This window comes from Lichenostomus cassidix, chromosome 6, assembly GCF_008360975.1.
Source record: "Lichenostomus cassidix isolate B80296 chromosome 6, HeHo_3.0, whole genome shotgun sequence".
Lineage (NCBI taxonomy): Eukaryota > Metazoa > Chordata > Aves > Passeriformes > Meliphagidae > Lichenostomus > Lichenostomus cassidix.
The window spans coordinates 14,557,345-14,575,861 of NC_139487.1; the positions used below are offsets into that span (position 1 = coordinate 14,557,345).

The following is an 18,517-nucleotide window of genomic DNA, read 5'->3' on the forward strand; positions in this document are numbered from 1 at the left end:
CAAAAGTGGAATGTATAATTTCTGATATATGTTGGCCAAGTAGAAAGAATATTTAGACAAGGTACCATAGCTTTTGTTTTCTTCCATTAGGACTGAAAACTGTCACTGTTACTTAAGTGTCAGCATCCTGATTCAAAACACAGAGAAGATACTTCATACATCAGCACAATGAAGCAGGAAGCAATGTCAGTGCTCTACAGTTAGAGCAGTTTGGGAAGAAGCATTGTATTTTCAGCTCAGTTAGCAAAACTGGACTTAAATAGGATGGTTTTATTGACACAGGCAAGATGCAAATTCCTGGAATTATAACATTTTTCTACAACCCTGACTGTGGTTTTAGAATAGTTTATGACACAGTCCTCTAAAAATCTATTCCCCAGTTGAGAGTAATGGGTAAACAAATTAAGCATACTTTTTCTTATTGTCAAAAACTGTTTGAATATGGGAAACCTTTATTATCATAATAACTGCTGTGCACAGCTCTGTCACTGCCACTCTTTCCCCATCATGTCAAGAGCTATAGTCAGCCTCAACAGAGGAAAAGAGGTTCAGACTTATAAGAAAGAAAATTATGTGACCAGTCCTCGTGTTCTTAATCACCTTTATTCCAGAAATGAAAAATTAATGATTAGTAAATAGCTTCATTTCCTAAAGCACTGAATGTCCCTGCTTATTAAAGCATAAATGTATCAAAAATCCTTCATTATCATTATGGTCACAAGAGCTACCTGGACATTTTCTGAAACCAAAATATCTCATAGGGCTTTTACCAGAAAGCTTCTCACATCCTAGGTGAATTTCTGACTTAAGAGAGGGAATACCACTCTAGAACAGCCAATAGCCCAACAGCTCAAGTAAAATTCCTTTCCAATGCATTTACATTTACTAATAAATAAATTTCCAGCTATATAAATTGAGCACAGATAATTAAAAACTTTTGTCTTGGAGCAGTCACCAGCCTGACAGTTAAAACAGTTGTTTTCATGCAGGTTATGGTTCAAATTCCTGATTGAGGACCATCACACCACATAACCGGAATCTTCTTTAGTCCAAATCAGTACTTCAAGTTTACAGTATTTTTCTGCATAATTGAAGGTTGCTACTGAGTTGTTTCACTTTTCCCTTCAAAATCCCTTCCTGTGAAATGTTTTTTAACTCTCACTGAATTATCAGCTTGTTTACAGTTTTTGTAGAAGGGTGCCCTACCTGGGAAAATATTACAACTGAAGCCTCAAGTTGCTGAGACTGCAAAGTGGTTACTGCCTAGGTCATTAAGCCTTATATGCGGAGCAATTTTATATACAGATTCAGCAAAATATGTAAGAAATTCAGTTAAAGACCAGCATACATTTCAGTAATGTTTTGACTCAGCTCAAATGTTTTGAATTATTTACATATTGTTGTAGCTGACTATTTTAAAAAGCAAGTATTTTTCATACTAATGTTAAATTCCTATCATAAGCAAAAATCTCACCAGTTCCAAGTTTTCCCCTAAAACAAGCTCTGTCTTATTCCTCCCATGTAGAAATTTCAAAACCAGAAAAGATTGGAAAAAATCTTGAAAAACTTAAACTCATATCTTCTAGGAACATTAGCATGTGCAAATGGCTCCTAATACTTATTTAATTTTTTTAATTGCCATAGAAACACTTACTATATATATGTGTATATATCTAAACCAGACTGCAAGATGGGCAGAAAGACCATTGCTGTCAAATGCTGAATGTACTCTGGCAAATAATTTTAAGCATTCCTTTCCCATGGTTCGACATAATCCAAGCCAAGATGTGCAAAGATTTCTTCCTCACTTCCAGCTTTGAGAAAGATCCTCTGTGAAAAAGAAATTAAAAAGAAAGTCAATAAGGGTGTTAGGAAGAAATTTCAATTGATGTTTTTTGCTGTTGAAAAGGAGTTAATTTTTGACAGTTCTACCCATTGTGTATCCTCTATAGAATACACTCTCTTTATCAGTGTGCCTACTCTGAAATGCAGAAGCAAGTTAAAAAAGAATTTTAATGCTGCTTGATGTTTTCACTTCTAATTACTAGTTTACAACTTTGTTTTGATTTACTCTTTCAAGACCCCATGCTCCTCAAATCCAACTTACATTTCCCTTCCATGAGAGTCGATAGCTTGACTTTCTTCATAAAATCATAAATGTTTTTAAATTACTATAGTAATGTTCTCTATAAGTGCATTCAAGCTGATTTGATGGTGACACTAATTATGGATAGCAACCATTAAAAGTATCAATTAAAAGCCACACTTTCTTTTTTCCTTGACACAAACTCCTGCTGAATGTTTTACAGTAAAATGCAGTTTCATTTTTTCATACCTGCACTTCTGGTAATATAGGAGAGTATTTTTACACAAAAGCACTCACAAGCCTACCTCCCCAATGATGCCTGACATAATGAAGTACATAGCCTTACGCATTCCTTTCATCACTAAGGTATAATAATAATTTTAAAAGCTGCTAAGGTAGGTGAATATTAAAACAGTGAAACCTCACAATTTAGAGGAGGTTGGAAGCAAGAAGCAAGAAAGAACTCATTTCTATTGAAACAGAATAGTAAATACTTCAGCAATTCCTGAATAATTTGAAGTCTAAATCAGTGTTCAGCTCTGAACTATCAAACTCCAATGTTTTGAAAAATTCAGGGTTGAGTTTCTAGATTTACTCCTACTGTGCAAGAGGAGATGCTGTCTAGAGAACCCACTGAGAAATTCCTTTGAGCCAGGAGAATCTCTGCCTACCACAATGTTTAGGAACAAGTGCTCCAGCACCTCTGCTCTCTCAGCTGCCAAGCAATGCCTCCAGGAGGACCCATGGGAATGTGTCAGGAAGAGTCCACAATTAGATCAGAGCACACCCATGGTATGGTAGAACAGCTTCTGGCACCAGAGATTCACAACTGAGAACTGACTGGCCAAAGTTGTCTCTGCAATGGCAAAGATTACTTAAAAGCATAAACAAATTATATTCCTTTTTCCCTAGGAAGTTCAAATGCCAGATTCTGGAATAAAAGGAACATACAAGTAACACTGAACAGGGGAAATACTTTGCTTTTTCACATAGACAGGAGACCAAAAAATGGTACAAAAAATTGAGCAAAACAAAAGAAAGGGAAAGAAGACATCAACAATTGCCCATTGGATAACAATACTGGGGATATTTTGTTCCTCAGGTATCTCCTGGTATGACAGGATTTTAGGGGTTTTTTGTTCTTTCCTTTTTTTTTTTCTTTTTCTAAGAAAAAGAAAGCAATCCATACACCTACATTGCTACAAAAAAAGAAGAAAAGTAAAACAAAAAAAAAAATCTTACACTTGTAGACAGATGTTACAGACACTCTTTAAAAGAAGATCTTCATATCTCTGGGACCCCAAATTGCATTCCATTTCTTTTGTTCTGTCACTTTATGTTTTCCTGCAAGCTAAACTCATTTCATTTACTTGACGGGGAAAATTTCTAATACAAAGTATCTGATGCTGAATACCATTCTCAGTAGCTACAAGCAATGTTTCTAAATGAATCTCTAGCTGATATCTGCCAACTGCCTTAGCCATATAAGTGTTATTAATGTTAATCATAACCTATGATTTTCCTTCCATGTCAATCTATTCAGAGCTTATACAGTGATGCAAATTTTATTATTGTGTTCACTACTGTTCTTTCTTGCTTTTTTTTCCTTTTCTTCTCAAGAGAAGTAATGAACTGCTTGCCTAGTTGTGATTTTATTTCATCTTGTCACTAATATTCTGCAGATCCAGAACATACTCCATCAACATCAATCAAATTTACAAAAAAAAACAATGCTCTGAAGCTTCTGGTATCACTCTTCTCTTACCCCATTTAAGCAATTCTGTCATTTCAATGGATGTAAATATTATATTTGTGGTTCCAAACATGACCATTAACTACACCTAATGTAGAACAACTGCCTTCCAAATGTTTTCTTATATGAATTCCTACCTCTTATTTTTATTTTGGCACTAATGATCAATAATACTTTCGATGAAAGTGAAGCAGAGAGAAAAGGCACAGAGACAGCACTACTTTATGATATCCTAACTATCATGGCCAAAGTTCATGTATTTATACTTCTACCGTCACTTGGTTTCACATACATTTTAATATGATGAATCCAGCAAAACAAAACCATTACTTAATAAAGCAGAATTCTAGTTTTAGTTATCTAAATCAGTATTAGCCAACAGCTAATAAAAAACACATTTAATTGTATTCCAAGTAGACTGCTATTCTACTGTTTATTATCACATTGCTTGGCAATAAGAGTGTGTTGCCCAAAACCAAATTAAATAATCTATCATGCTTGAGTAATACTGTGAATAACTCTCAGGCTGTCACTGTAGCATTTCTTACTATTTACCCCATCTCAACATAAACTTAGAAAATTAGTTTGAATACAAGTACCCAAAAATAAGTCAATATCACATATTGTCATTGATGAAATGGTATTTGATGGTTCTGGAACAGCAGAATCTGCTGCAGAGTGAAATACTCCAGGTTTGTATGTACATCTGAAATCCATATTTCTGAAGATGAGACACATGGTGGAAATTTGATTAATTTCTTTCTTTGAATCCGTATAATCCTTGGTATTAACTGAAGAACAAGTATGTATGAAGTAACAATTAAGTATGAAGTTTCCTAATTGATTACAGGCACAACTCTGCTTTATAAACTATTTGAACATTTGTTCTTGAATAAGTCACAGCCAAATTGTGCCCTTAAAGACCAAGTAATTTCCTTCCATTTTTCTTACTCTTTTCAGAACCCTGACTTTTATATGCTTTACAGCAGTTATTCAGAAAGAATGCAGTCATACTCTAGCAGGTTTCATTATCCTTTTGAAAACGATGACATTGTGTATGAGGCACATCCCAAGACCCTGAAGGACCATAATCATTAAGGTCTGCCTGGACTCCTTCTGACACACTATTGCATGAAATAACTTGGGATGGGAGGAAGGGCATGGAGATTATTGCCAACAATATCTTGTTAATAATTTACAAAATACTCTTTGACACAATTCTGCTTCTAGAAAGGCACCCGGAATGTCATTAACAGACATTTATTCTAACCTTTTCTTTGTGTCCAGGATTATGTTGCATGCTTTAAAATGGCAAAATCTTACACAGGTTGCTTAGGGATTTTAATTTTTGTCTTCTCTCACTGATTTTCATATTGTTTCACATGTGGCACCCCTTCACATCAGTTTAATTACTTTAATATTTCCTTTTCTTTTAAAAATTATTAAAATAAAGATATAATGACAATATTATCATACCTAACTTTGTAGTTCTACAAGTACACTGAATGATAAATACCAAGCAGTCTAAACCCCTATCCACTTTACATCTCAAATTATAACACTGGCCATAAACAAGACAATGATGAATGAAAAACTGAAAAGAAGAAGACAGACTGTTATTTGCAAACTTGGAACTTAATTGTTCATTGTGCTTGGACAGAGCCCATTCTAAAAACAAGTTTTATGGGTAAAGTCAGTTGTAGATGAATGATAGCAACAGGACTTGCTTAATCAGCCATGGTAAAAGATACCACAATGCACCTTAAATTTCTTACACATGTATTTGTCACTTTAGTGACATCTTCACAAGTCAGCTCTTATGCCAAGTCAGTTGAAGATTTTTAATTAAAGATAATTGGGACAAATGAAAAGATGCTGCTACTTACATGCCTTTCAATAGCTTCTCTAGATATGCAAGGACATGGCACAGTGAAGCATTGCACTATAACATCAGACTCCCAGTTGATAGAATATACCTCCATGGCTTATCAGACTAAAAGTACAAAGCTGTTAAATTGCTCACACTCCCTTTTTCTCTGATCCCGTTTGTTAAAATAGCATTTGCATCCTTGAGAAAAATATAAGTAGCTGATAGTTAAATTTATAAAAGTGGTTTACAGAAAGAATTGTGAAGGCAGAAACATAAGTAATTCATCGTATCTTCCCCATGATTGCTGGTGGGAATGTTCCTGTGTGTTTTCCTGACCTGAGTGTTACCCCAGCACTCTCTGCTCTGGGCCAGCTCTCCAGAGCAAGCATTGATGCATCACTGCAGCACACAGGTCACACCAGCAATGCAGAAATTTTAGGAAAAAACTGGGTTTATAAAATCAGCCTTTTATAATATATACCTGACAATGTGGGTATACTTTCATTATTTTGTGACTTTCGGATTATTTTGACCTAAACTCCTGCATGCCAAGCAGAAAATATTCAGCCAGTGAGATAGTCTGAGCATTGCATCAAAAAAGTCTGTACAATCACATATCCACAAAACAATGCACTGAAATCTTTTTGTTTTAACATTTCCTGCGATCCTTAGATTGACTGCAGCTGTCTTCTGTACTCAATGGTCCTATTTTATTGAGTTCAGCTCAAGGTTCTGACAATAAATGGATAGAGCATTAAATTAGTTCTCATCTGTGAAAATGTTAGAAAGAACCATATGCAGAAATAAAACCAACAAGTTAGAATAGGTGCAAACCACCAACACTTTTATGGGAGAATTTCTGTGAATACTATAGCAACCATTGTCAAAACGTTTTTAAACAAGTAGCTGCAGTACATAAAATTGTGTCTTGGTACATGAATATTAAATGTAATACGTGACAATAGCCCCAAGCAACTTTTTCTAATCCACAAAATACTGAGGAGTAAAGAAATAAAAGTGTATTTGGAAGATTGAACTAGTCACATTTTCATTTATTGTATGATCAGAATTGCAACAAAGTTTGGGGCTTGTACTACAAAATTTTTTAAAAGCATAAATGAGACCTGCTTGAAAGAGGGAGGGAGGGGAAGAGGGAAGGAAGGAAGGAAGGAAGGAAGGAAGGAAGGAAGGAAGGAAGGAAGGAAGGAAGGAAGGAAGGAAGGAAGGAAGGAAGGAAGGAAGGAAGAAGGAAGGAAGGAAGGAAGGAAGGAAGGAAGGAAGGAAGGAAGGAAGGAAGGAAGGAAGGAAGGAAGGAAGGAAGGAAGGAAGGAAGGAAGGAAGGAAGGAAGGAAGGAAGGAAGGAAGGAAGGAAGGAAGGAAGGAAGGAAGGAAGGAAGGAAGGAAGGAAGGAAGGAAGGAAGGAAGGAAGGAAGGAAGGAAGGAAGGAAGGAAGGAAGGAAGGAAGGAATTGTTCTATCAACTGTTCAAATTTTGCAAAGTTAAAGATGTGTAGGCACCCACCCTAGTGCTTTACACCTATGTAATTTCAGCTGCTTCCTATTTTTTGAGAATTAAAGGTTCTTGTGACTGACAGTATACAAATCCACTGAGAAGAAAAGGAAGGTCTCAGTGCAAAATTAAAGACATCCCAAAGGCTTTTCCACTTGACTACAGTGAGCTACATGGATTTCTGGTGAACTTTAGCAAACAAGCCTTATGTAATTGTACAAGTTCACTGCTGTTTTCCACTGGGAAGCCTGAGCTGCCTCACAAGCCTGAATATCTCCATTAGCTCACAATAAAAAGTAAACTTGAAAACACAGAGGTCATACGAAAGTCATCCTCTAGCAAGGAAAGCATAATTTTCAAACAAAAACTTGAGCTCCAAAGCCAACCATTGAATGTACTGAATGCAGATGTCCAAGAATCCTTGGAAGTGACAAGTACAAGGACCACTGTCAAAGCAACTGAGTCAGGAAAGCCCAAGAGAAGACAAGACAGACAGGCAGAGCATATGTTTGTTTCAGCTACACACCTACATCTTCTCCCAGAAAGGTCAATCAGAAGAGAGGTAATCAGATTAAACAGACTGATTGATGAAAAATTATCCAAATTCACTCCATGGCACAACTAATTGGACATCCTATTTATTGGCAATTAAGTTATTGCAGGTCCCAAAATAAACACTTTGAGTTGTACATATCCTTGATCCCCATCAAATTCAATTAAGTTTATCCTGAAATCATAAATATGAACATGCTAGTAATATTTTCTAAAAATAGGTAAAAAGAAAAGCAGGAGAGAAGGACAGAATGGAGGACGTCAGTAACAGACTAGAAAAAGGCTAAAGCCAAATGAGAATGGAGGAGTTATTGAATGACTGACTTGATATGACCTCCTAATGGTGCCTCCTAAGCTATGTTCTTACAATACTGAACATGCTGATGAGCTTCTGCAGCTCAGCACTGTCACATGGACAATGAGTCCAACACATATAACAAGACAGGGAGGTAAAACTGCAAAAAGTTTGAGTTCAGACATTTCTGAATTGATTTTTTTTCAGGTAGGTGTGAACTCAGACTAAAAAATCTAATATAATGACTCAGAACATTTTACTCAAACCAAAATTTACAGAACCACACAAATTTATTCCAACCAGTGAAAAGGCAAACAAGGGCACCTACAATAATAAGTGCATGATAACTCTTCATAACAGTAACTAGGACCTGATTTCAAGGAAAATAAGCATTTTGCTGGCATAATTATCAGGTAGGTTTGTCTATATTTGAGTTTGCTAACCTAAAGACATGCATCATTACTTGTTTAGTATGATTTATAATGATACAAGATATGTGAGTGGAAGTTAGCCTCCCTCAAGCATATTTCTTTAAAATCTTCCCTAAATACCTAGCTGCATCCCATTTTCCATCCTTACCGTGTGGAACTTCAGTCACTGAGCATCATCCCAAGTAAGAGAGTGGGCTGTGTTTTGTATGATATTTGTCAAAAAGGAATATATACAGTAATAGAGAGAGATTTTTACTAAAATTACTAAGAGGAATCCAGAGCTGCCATCAACACCTAAAAATTACTGACACCAGTTTCACAATTTGGTGCTACAATGTTATGCCACAGGGACTATCATTCCATTTCTTTTCAACAGATGAATGTGCATCTCCTTGATCTATCCATAGCTGGGTGCTGCCCATGCACCAGGATTTCATCTGTCCTTCAGGACTGTCCTGCTGTGCCAGGCAGCCTCACCTTCAGCATCACAACGAGCTCCATTCCATCTCTATTGCCATGTAATGGCCAAGGTGAAAGCAGGCTTTGCAGACACTGAGCAGGAAGTCAGCAATTTTCTCCTCCTCTATGCTACTGATAACTTTACAAGAATGAATGTTGTACATCTTTGGTGGAAAACATAAATCTGGTCTGAGCTTCAGTGTAGCTAATAGCTTTCCAGTTTTACACCAGTTACAGATCCAGAATTTTGTAAAGCAACTGTAGAGAAAGTGCTATAGAAGATCCATAAATTCCTGCAATGCACTGACTGATAGGAGGTTTAAATGCCTTCAGTCGGCAATGAAAGTATGGGAACACAACATAACACTGATCTGTAAAATAGTGGCTACTCCTCTGAAATCTCCAGCTGACTCATCAGGGTAGATAAAGTGCTAACAAGAATCACTGTATTCAGTAACTTACACAGCAAGAAAAATCATTTTATGGAGAGGGTGGGGAGGACCAAAAAAAAGGCTAAGTAAAATGGTTTCTATACAAAAATGCACACAATCCTGTCACTACATAAGAGCTTTCAAATAATTGTATTCAATTATTATCTCACTGCCAGAAAGTACCACGGAAAAATGAACTTTCTTCAGGGTTCTGATATTCATACTGAGGCTATCAGTATTGAGGGACAGCAGCTCATTCCACCAGTACTCACTCAGACAACATTCTCAGCATGAGACATTTCTTGATGAAAAAAAGCATTACAGAATCAAGCCCTAAGGAGCTGTGTAGTAATTATCCATCAGTATTTATCTCTGTTATGGTCAACACACTTTTTTAATATTTTGTGGATAGTTATAACATCTGAGCATCTGTCTTCTAGTACTTGCCTAAACAATATGACTTACAACTTTCAGGTGGTTTTCCTTCTTTGCCTTTCCCAGTATTTTCCTTTGGTTTTTTTTAAGAGGTTTCTTTTTATGACTGGCTATTGGTGATTTTTACTTTGTTTGTAATTAGACATTTTACTAAATATTTAAGCTATGTTATGAATGAGACTATCAACAGCACAATTTTATTATATTTATAGAAAATAAATGTTTAAGTACTAATTGTGCTAGAAATGTGAAGTATGTCAACAAATGCAATAATAATATCCAACAATACAGTGCAGACACTGTGCATTTTCCATTTGATAGTATGATAACAATTTTCAGTAGCAATAACCTGAAGTTTCTCTCACAATATATTATCTCCATATGTAATTTTCATGTTTAATGGTATTTTCTGTAGTAATACTCACATCAGCATGCCTTCCTTAAAATAAAAACTAATCTGTTCCTAATCCAGCTACAAATAAGATGAGAAATAAATCAGTGAGAAAAAATTACTCTTTGAAATGCCATTACAACAAACCATGATTGAAAAAGCAGTATTGCAAGCATTACCCATTGACTCAATACCCTCAGGCAAAATCACGTGTAATGGTACTGATGCAAAATAATGCAATGGAATTTATTCTAATAATTCTGGGTATGAATAATTTTTGAAGGTAATAGAAGCAATAATCATAAATTCTCATTTCATTTTACCACTGTACATGTCCTGTGCTTTTAATCAGAAATACCAGACTGGAATGTTTCTCTTAAACTCATCTCTCTCTCTAGTTACAGGTTTCTTGATATTAAATTCTGAACAGCAGAAAGTAAATTAATCAAGTAAAATAGAATAATCAGGCTAATAATAGAATATTCTAGGCACTTATCCAACTATTTCATAATTTGGTGTAACAAAATATCTTCATGTTTTCTACAGGCAATCTACTTACTCCAAGTAGTTTTGATGAAGGAAAAAGAAAAAGACCAGTGCAGAAGCGCTGACATTTGAAAAATAAAATATTAAAAAACATTATCTGTTGACTTAAAAGAACTTGCTAAAACTTAGTTTGTAAACAAGACCATGTTGAACATAAAAAGGAGCTATTCTCCATTTAAAATTACAGATCTGTGGTTACTTTGTTGCAAAACACTGCATTGTTATGCATCCAATCTCCCATTTCAATTTTAAAAATTAAAAACATTCCACAGTAAATAAACAATATAATACATTCCCATGCAGGCTAAAATGTTTTCGGTTTGGGGAACACAAAGTGAACGGAGATTGGAACCTCCTATCAGACAACCCAGGCAAATATTTTAACATGTTAAGTAGCACTCTGATGTAAACAAAAACAGATAAAAAACTTACTGTCCCCTGCAGTTCTCCAACAATCTCTGTACTATCACAAAGTCCTTGAAAATATTCTCAGGGATTATTTCCTTTTTCACTTCAGCTATACTAATGTTTCACTTTAAGTCTATGCTATTCACAACAGCTTTGTCAAACACTGTTAAGTTGCAGTTTTTTGTATTTTGCCTTATAAATATTTTTAAGAGTAAATGAAATGAGGAATATGCAGAATCCTGGATTTTATGAAACTTGGTTGTGAGTAATTCGTATGGGATTATTATAAACAAACCACTTCAGAAGAACTTTATTGGGATTGTAAAATCAAAGACTTGCAATTTAAGAAATCCCAGAATGTGGTCGATTGAATTTTAACCTTAATTCAATATTCCTATGTATATGCATAGAGACTTCATTTTTTCAGAGAAATACTGCTTATTTCAAATCCTGTAAGATACTTAGGCTTTGTTCACTAGGCAGGAAATGTACTGTGCTACAGGGCTAACAAATATTTGCTGACAGCACTGACACAATTCTGAGTTGCAGGCCAATGTGGGATCAGCCAGTCTTAGGAAATTGAGCTTTTACAATCTGTATCTGTTCTAGCTCCCTCTCTTTGCTACTCCCCTATGCTAAGTTGTTGATCTCTGGCCTCAGATTTCTAATGTTACTCTAGGCTCCATTTATTCCATATCCAGAATTAAGTGAGATATGCATGGTTTACTCAGTTATTTCTCAGTTATTTGGGGCAACTGAATGTTTACCCATTTCTTGTTGCCAGCTCAGAGTATTAGCCAGATGAATTTAATTTATTTTTCAGTCCATCAAACTTCCAGTCATATCTCTTCCCTGTCATTCTATCTTCATGCCCCTTTTCAGCTGTCTCTTCAACAAGCTCAGATTCCTTTCCACAATGGAGCTGCTAATTAAATATTCCCCCTCTGTTCCCCATTGTTTTTTCCAACCATTCTGCACCTCCTTATCAAATCTGTACATCCACCATCCCATTCTGACTCCCAATTCCTATGCCATTTTCCTCTCTGGTCCTCAGCTGCTTCCTTTTCCAGCTTCCTCTCTATCTAGCTTCTTCTCAAATTAATTTCTTTTTTCTTTTGACAGAAAATATGAGACTCAGTAACCTATTCCACTTTCAATAACTTACCCCAGCACACTCATTGAATTACTGAATTAAAACAATTAAAAATTATTAGTTTTGTACTGCTCTAGAAATTAAAATGGTTAAAAATGTATAGCCAAATGTATAGCCAAAATATGCAGGATCTGCACCTACTTACACGTTTTGAGAGAACTCTTTTCATTAACAATACAGGTTTCACTTCACTGAACTGCTCAAAAACACACGGAGCAAAGGAAATTACAATTAGGTACTTTCATCTTTGTGCTAGATGTACAGCTTGCTATTGCAAAGAGATTGGGTTTGGCTAAATATATGTATGAAATACAGACAAACTTGTAAAAATGACATATGCTGCATGTTTCACATATGCTGTATGTGAAACATTCAAAATGCTAAGAGAACACTGAGGAGAAGCACGCTTTGTAAGAAAATGCATAATAGTTTTTTACTTTACCAAGAGGTAAGTAGATTATTTTAATTCTTCATTTTTAAAAATAGACCAGGTGCAAAAAGAAAAAAGCACCCAAATCACATATGCAATTTACATTTCCCTGAGAGTGGGAAGAATTGAAACATAAATGAAAGTATGTGCATCTGTTTACAATGACTCAGTGTTTAATTGTAGTAATCACAGAATCACAGAATTGATTAGGTTGGAAAAGACCTCTGAGATCATCGAGTCCAGCTTGTGGCCTAACCTGTGACCCAACCTGTGACCCAACACCACCTTGTCAACTACATCCTGGCACTGAGTGCCACATCCAGTCTTTCCTTAAACACCTCGGGGGATGATGACTTCACCATCCTGTGCAGCCCTTTCCAATGTCTAATCACCCCTTCTGTGAAGAAATTCCTCCTAATGTCCAACCTAACCCTCCTCTGAAACAGCTTAAGGCTGTGTCCACTTGTCATGTCGCAGTTGCCTGGGAGAAGAAGCCAAAACCCACCTGGATAAAACTTCATTTCCAGGAGTTGTAAAGAGCACATTAGAAATCAATATTACAAACTCTGGATCTTTATGTTTACTGTAGCTTTAATCCAGTCATTGTTGCAGATGTCTAAAGCAAACTTTGCAGCTGCAGCATGTTTAATTCATCAAGATGTTCTCAAGGATGATTATATCACAATTATAACTTTATAATTTTAGCGCAGCATCTGCCAAAATAACACTATAACATCCAGTTTTTACAGAACCATAAAAAATGTCTCTAACTATGCAAGTTAACTTCTGCAAGCTTCTTTTTTCAATGAAAGGTAGTGTGGAGTAAATGTTCTCAGATGACACCAAAAACTGACTTAGAGACTGTAACTCCTGAATACACATTTAAACACGTGAATATTACACAAATTTATGTAAACAAATGAGGTTATAAAAGCTTAGACAGGTCTTCCTGGTGATACAGGTTTTTGAGAAGTAATGTATTGGGTAGTGAAAGAAAAGAATATCTGCATGAAAAACAAAGCTGGCTTTTTAGTAGGAGACACATTTACAAAGATCTGGCAAGTGCAGGTAACCGCCCAGCCACCTGCAATCACCGTGGCTTTCTCAGAGCTGCTCCTGTCCTCCAAGCCAAGACACCACAGGAACATATGAACATGACTTTTTGCACCAACAGGGTCACTGCCAGGTAAGCCACGTTTCAAAATAGAAGTCACAACACAGGTGCAGACTCAGCCGGAGAAAAATGTGAATATCATGAGGGAGGCTAGGAGCTCAAGGATGTTGCCAGGCATGGCTGGATGGACTGTCTGCTGCAAACACTGAGGTTGTCCGTGAAGCTACTTGGGCAAGAGATGAGCAGAACTCAGGCACTCTGAAGCAAGCTCACCAGAGCATTGCAGTCATAAAACAGACATTTACTGGAGCTATAATCACACCTTCATTTGGCTTTACAGATACAGGCAAAGGCAGACAGCAGAAGCCCTGCCTCAAGAGTCAGTCAGGGTTTTCCTAGGTAGGAATTCATTCTGCAGGCAAGTGGTAAAAGACTGCAATACTGACAGTGACAATTGAATGCACATGAGCTTCACAGTGTAAAAGAAATCCCAGAATAAATTTCCCCTTTCATGCTAAATATGGTTTCTATGGTTTCTATGCTAAAAAAGTCAATTTGCTCTTAAAAAAATTGGGATCACACAATCTTACTATATTCGGTGTAACTACACAGCACTTAATGGCTTGCAAAGCTGGGTCCTGTTATGAAGTTTTCAGAGCATCTTGTGAGTTTGAAATTCAGAACAGTTATATAAACCACCTCTCTTGTTATTGAATAACTAAATAACATTTCATGCCATTCAAATTCATACAAGGTTTTTTAAATGCAAAATTGTCATCAATCATCAGTCATCTGTATATTGTCATTTTTTTTCCAATATTTCTGTAATAGAAAACATTAAGGGACCTATTTCCCATCTTAAATTTACATAGGACATAAAATTAATAATTGTTTTCTGCTCCAATGACTCTTCAAAATAACACTGAGCTCATGATCCTTCTCTTACAAAAAACATCAACCTACAATGTCAGTGCAAGAACATTCATATGCTAATAACTCAATTAATCTATTATACCCTAAGAATTCCATCTATTCTTTCCAAAAAAACAAAAAAGCAATGTTATTTATTTACATCGCTTCATTTGGCTGCCATGAAATGCATAGAAAAATAATTGAACTTAAAAATAATTGAACTTAAATTTTCTGGAATATTGTGAAAGTATATGGGTTTATATAAATTATAAATCAGAATTGACAAGACAAATTCAATCCTTTGGTCTCACACCTGTTTTGAGGATCTCCATTTGTTAGTGGTGTATAAAGTGCACAAGAGAGGCGTTTTCTACATGGCTACAGTCCAGCCATGAAGCTGTTCCAGATGCCATCCTTTGAAATCTCCTGACATGAAGCAGGAATAGAGAAAAGTACCTGCAGCAGTTTAAGGCATCCAGCCCACCCCACCCCACAGCTCATTCAGCTCAACTCTTTCATGCTCACTTCCATGCTCAAAAGATAACAGTTTGAGGACATATATCACTCAGAATTTCTACCATGGAAATGAAACTGTTGAAGTTAGCTCCTATTTTATGCAGAGCTGCTTCTGAGTAACTGCAGAACAGCAAATGGCATCAAGAAAAATAAATATACTCTGAATGAAAGGAAAGAGCAATAGAGAACAACACTGCAGCTGAAACTGTGTGACATACAGTGAGGAACTTTTAAACCTCCTTCTTTACTGTTACTCTAAGGAATAGTTTCCAAATAGTTACCAAAATGTAAAAACAAACAAAAATATATTTATTTTCCTATGGATTCTGAAGTATTTGTAAATGGTGCTAATTTTTAATTAATTCAGGAAGAAAGGATAAGGAAGTTTTGTTAGGAAGCAGTAGTGAAATAGGTTGATAAATCCTACATTTTATAAAGTCATATTTGTCCACAGTGGAAGTGGGAGGGCTGGGTTTTGCACAGAACAGTAGATCTTTCAGAAGCATCTTCTGTAGTTGTTTGGGATAGTCTCACCGCAAACTGTACTGAGAAAGATGATATATGGATGTGGCTGACTGAGAATCCCTAGAATGCAACTTCCCAGGATTCCCAGAGAAGAGACAGTTCTAAGGAGCAGTGTTTCTACCTAACACATGTATAGCCACACAAAAATAATATCACAATGCCTTTTAAACAGATCAAACCACAATTTTAGTTTGTTTAGTTAGTTTGAAATTTTCCTAATCACTTAAACCTGGGTGTTCCATAATAATGATGAAATTATCGAATCATTGCACTTTAAAAAATCCAAGCCTATTTGAACTCCTGACAGCTTGTACACATTCCCAATAACCTGCCTGACAGGCTGCTGGGAGCCTGAGTTCAAATAAGCTATTTTAAGTATTTCAGAGCCAGAGTCCCCAAGCTCATTGGCTCCATGAGCCTGGAGCAGCCAGCCAAGCAAGTGCCTCAGAGCTTGCAGCCTCAAGAGCTGTCTGAGCTTTGCAGGTTTGGAACAGCCTAATCCGTGGATTGTTTCCAAAGCTGAGATTCAGAAAGAAATCCCTTTAGCAGAAAGTGTCAACATTTTGACTTTCTCTCTAAGAGAACAAGCAAATTTTGAATAATCAAAATTCTCCATTAAACCTTTGTTCTTTCGCCTAGTTGTAGTGAAATACAAAACATTGGGTGATCAAAATCCTTCATCAAACTGAAATAGTTTTTGCTTCAGTGGTAAACTAATTACCATTACTGTACCTTTCCATCATGGGAACTAGGTTTTACTGTTGGGAAGAGAGATCAAAGAAGGCTAAATGACCTGCTTGAAACTACAGAGAAAATTTGGCTACAGAGTGACACAGGTTGCAAGCTAAAAGTCAAACCTCTGGACCATCCTCCTTCCTTAGCCTGTATTACAACAATGCATAGACTCTCTTAAGCTCAGACAATCATCACTTCATGCCAGATGCCAAAATTTCGTCTTGTCCCTCCTTTTCACAAGCCAAATTAGGATTAAAAGAGGGATCAGAAAACATTCAGAGAACAGAGATGTTACAGCCTGGAGGTTGTTTGCTTGTGCTCTGTAATGTCACACGTCTCAGCTGCTAAGTGATCCTTGGGCTGGCTGCAATCTTGTCATTGCAAGGATCCAGCAACAGAGTGCAGTTCCACACACCCTCCACGGGGCCATTCTGTGTGACAAAGATACTCTGCTCCAGCCAACAGCACCAGAGTTGGTAAAGCCACCATCACTGTAGTTCCTGAATCTTATTCTGGGTTGCTGATATGGTGAAAAGGTTTTCATATCCCAAGGACAGCTCCTTTAAGAATAGAAATCCTGTGGTTTGCCAGCCACTTTAAAAATCACTTTAAAGACAATAAAACATTAAATGAAAGTAAATAACACATTTCTTGCATTTTCCTCTAAACAGATGAAAGTCACTCATCTTAAAGACAGATATTTAAAAATAAGATGGGCTTTAGAGTTTTATCTTCTTTAGTTAGATCTACCAGATCTCTCTTCATTTCACCCAGGTAAAAAGCTACCAGGATGTTGTCAAAACTTGCCAATAACTGCCCTAGTACACCCTGAGTCCAGAAACAATGCATATTTAACCAAAAATTCCTTATTGTTCTTAACGGATAATTGCTTCCTAATCCAAACCAGAGGAGTGTCAAAACAACTATTGATGTCATGGTTTACAGGCTAAGAACCTTAATTTTTCTAAGGAAGAGCCTACTGTTCAGCTGACCTGACTTATGCTTCACACAGAAAAATGGGGGTTTTTTTGCAAAACCATTTCTGTTTTTCTTAGACAGCATATTGTTCATTCATGAATCAGAAAAGTCTTACAATGAGAATTTTATTTGCCCATTCATAAAAATGTCATGCCATTTGTAGCAGCAATAATACCATAAGACATGAGGAACATACAATTTCTCTTTTTTCCTCATGACTGATCAATGAACTCAATTCTGTAAGAGTGGGGATCATAGTAAGGTTTGACCTCCAGCTGATGTAAATGACAGGAACAGCATACCTCAGGCTGGTATATACAAGTGCTGATTTCCATAGCTTTAGTACACAGTTCTATAGGCCCACAGATTTGGACATACACTCATCTCTTTATGTAAAGACTGACAGATAATTGGTGGCAAATTTTCTTTTTTTTTGTCACAATTTTCCTATGAAAGGAATATCTACAAAATGCCCTTCTTATTACAGAACAGAAAAAATCATTAGTTTGGTAATTGCACACTGTCTTCCAAAACCAACAAACATATGAAAAAGATTCACACTAGAAAGAAAAAAAATAAATCAAGGCTGAGGAATAATTTCACAGTGTAACTTTGTAATGAGTCCCTGGAGAAAATTTCTCATCCTTTTGTTCCCATCTGCAAAGCTATGTAATTGATTCCTAACTGCTGTGTTAATGCTCCCTATTCCTGTCAGAATCCCTTTGGAAATACATTAAAGTAACCAGGACTCTCTCCTGATGCAGCCCTTTGAACACTGGAATTTGGGATTCTCTGACACACATGTTTCAAGCAGTGGGCCACAGTGCAAGCATCTGTGCCAAAGGATTGATAAATATTAATATAGAAGAATAAAGTATACTGAATTATATATTGAAATGTAGAGTAAATCAGGAAATTGTTTCCTTTTGTAATGGATGATATTCTCTTACAAACACTCTTACATTCCACCAAAAAAGAATTAAATAAG

General features: G+C 36.2%; 1 protein-coding gene across 5 annotated transcripts in view; it reads right to left on the reverse strand.

Annotated features, from left to right (window-relative positions):
- Nucleotides 1–586: 586 nt before the first annotated feature.
- Nucleotides 587–18,517, reverse strand: part of DNTT (DNA nucleotidylexotransferase) — a 140,782-nt gene continuing 122,851 nt past the window's right edge. For all 5 annotated transcript variants that reach the window (XM_085065161.1, XM_085065159.1, XM_085065160.1 and 2 more), the window contains one exon: nt 587–1,830. In XM_085065161.1, the coding sequence (XP_084921287.1) occupies nt 1,744–1,830 (87 nt within the window). In that variant the 3' untranslated portion in view covers nt 587–1,743. The remainder of the gene's footprint in view (nt 1,831–18,517) is intronic.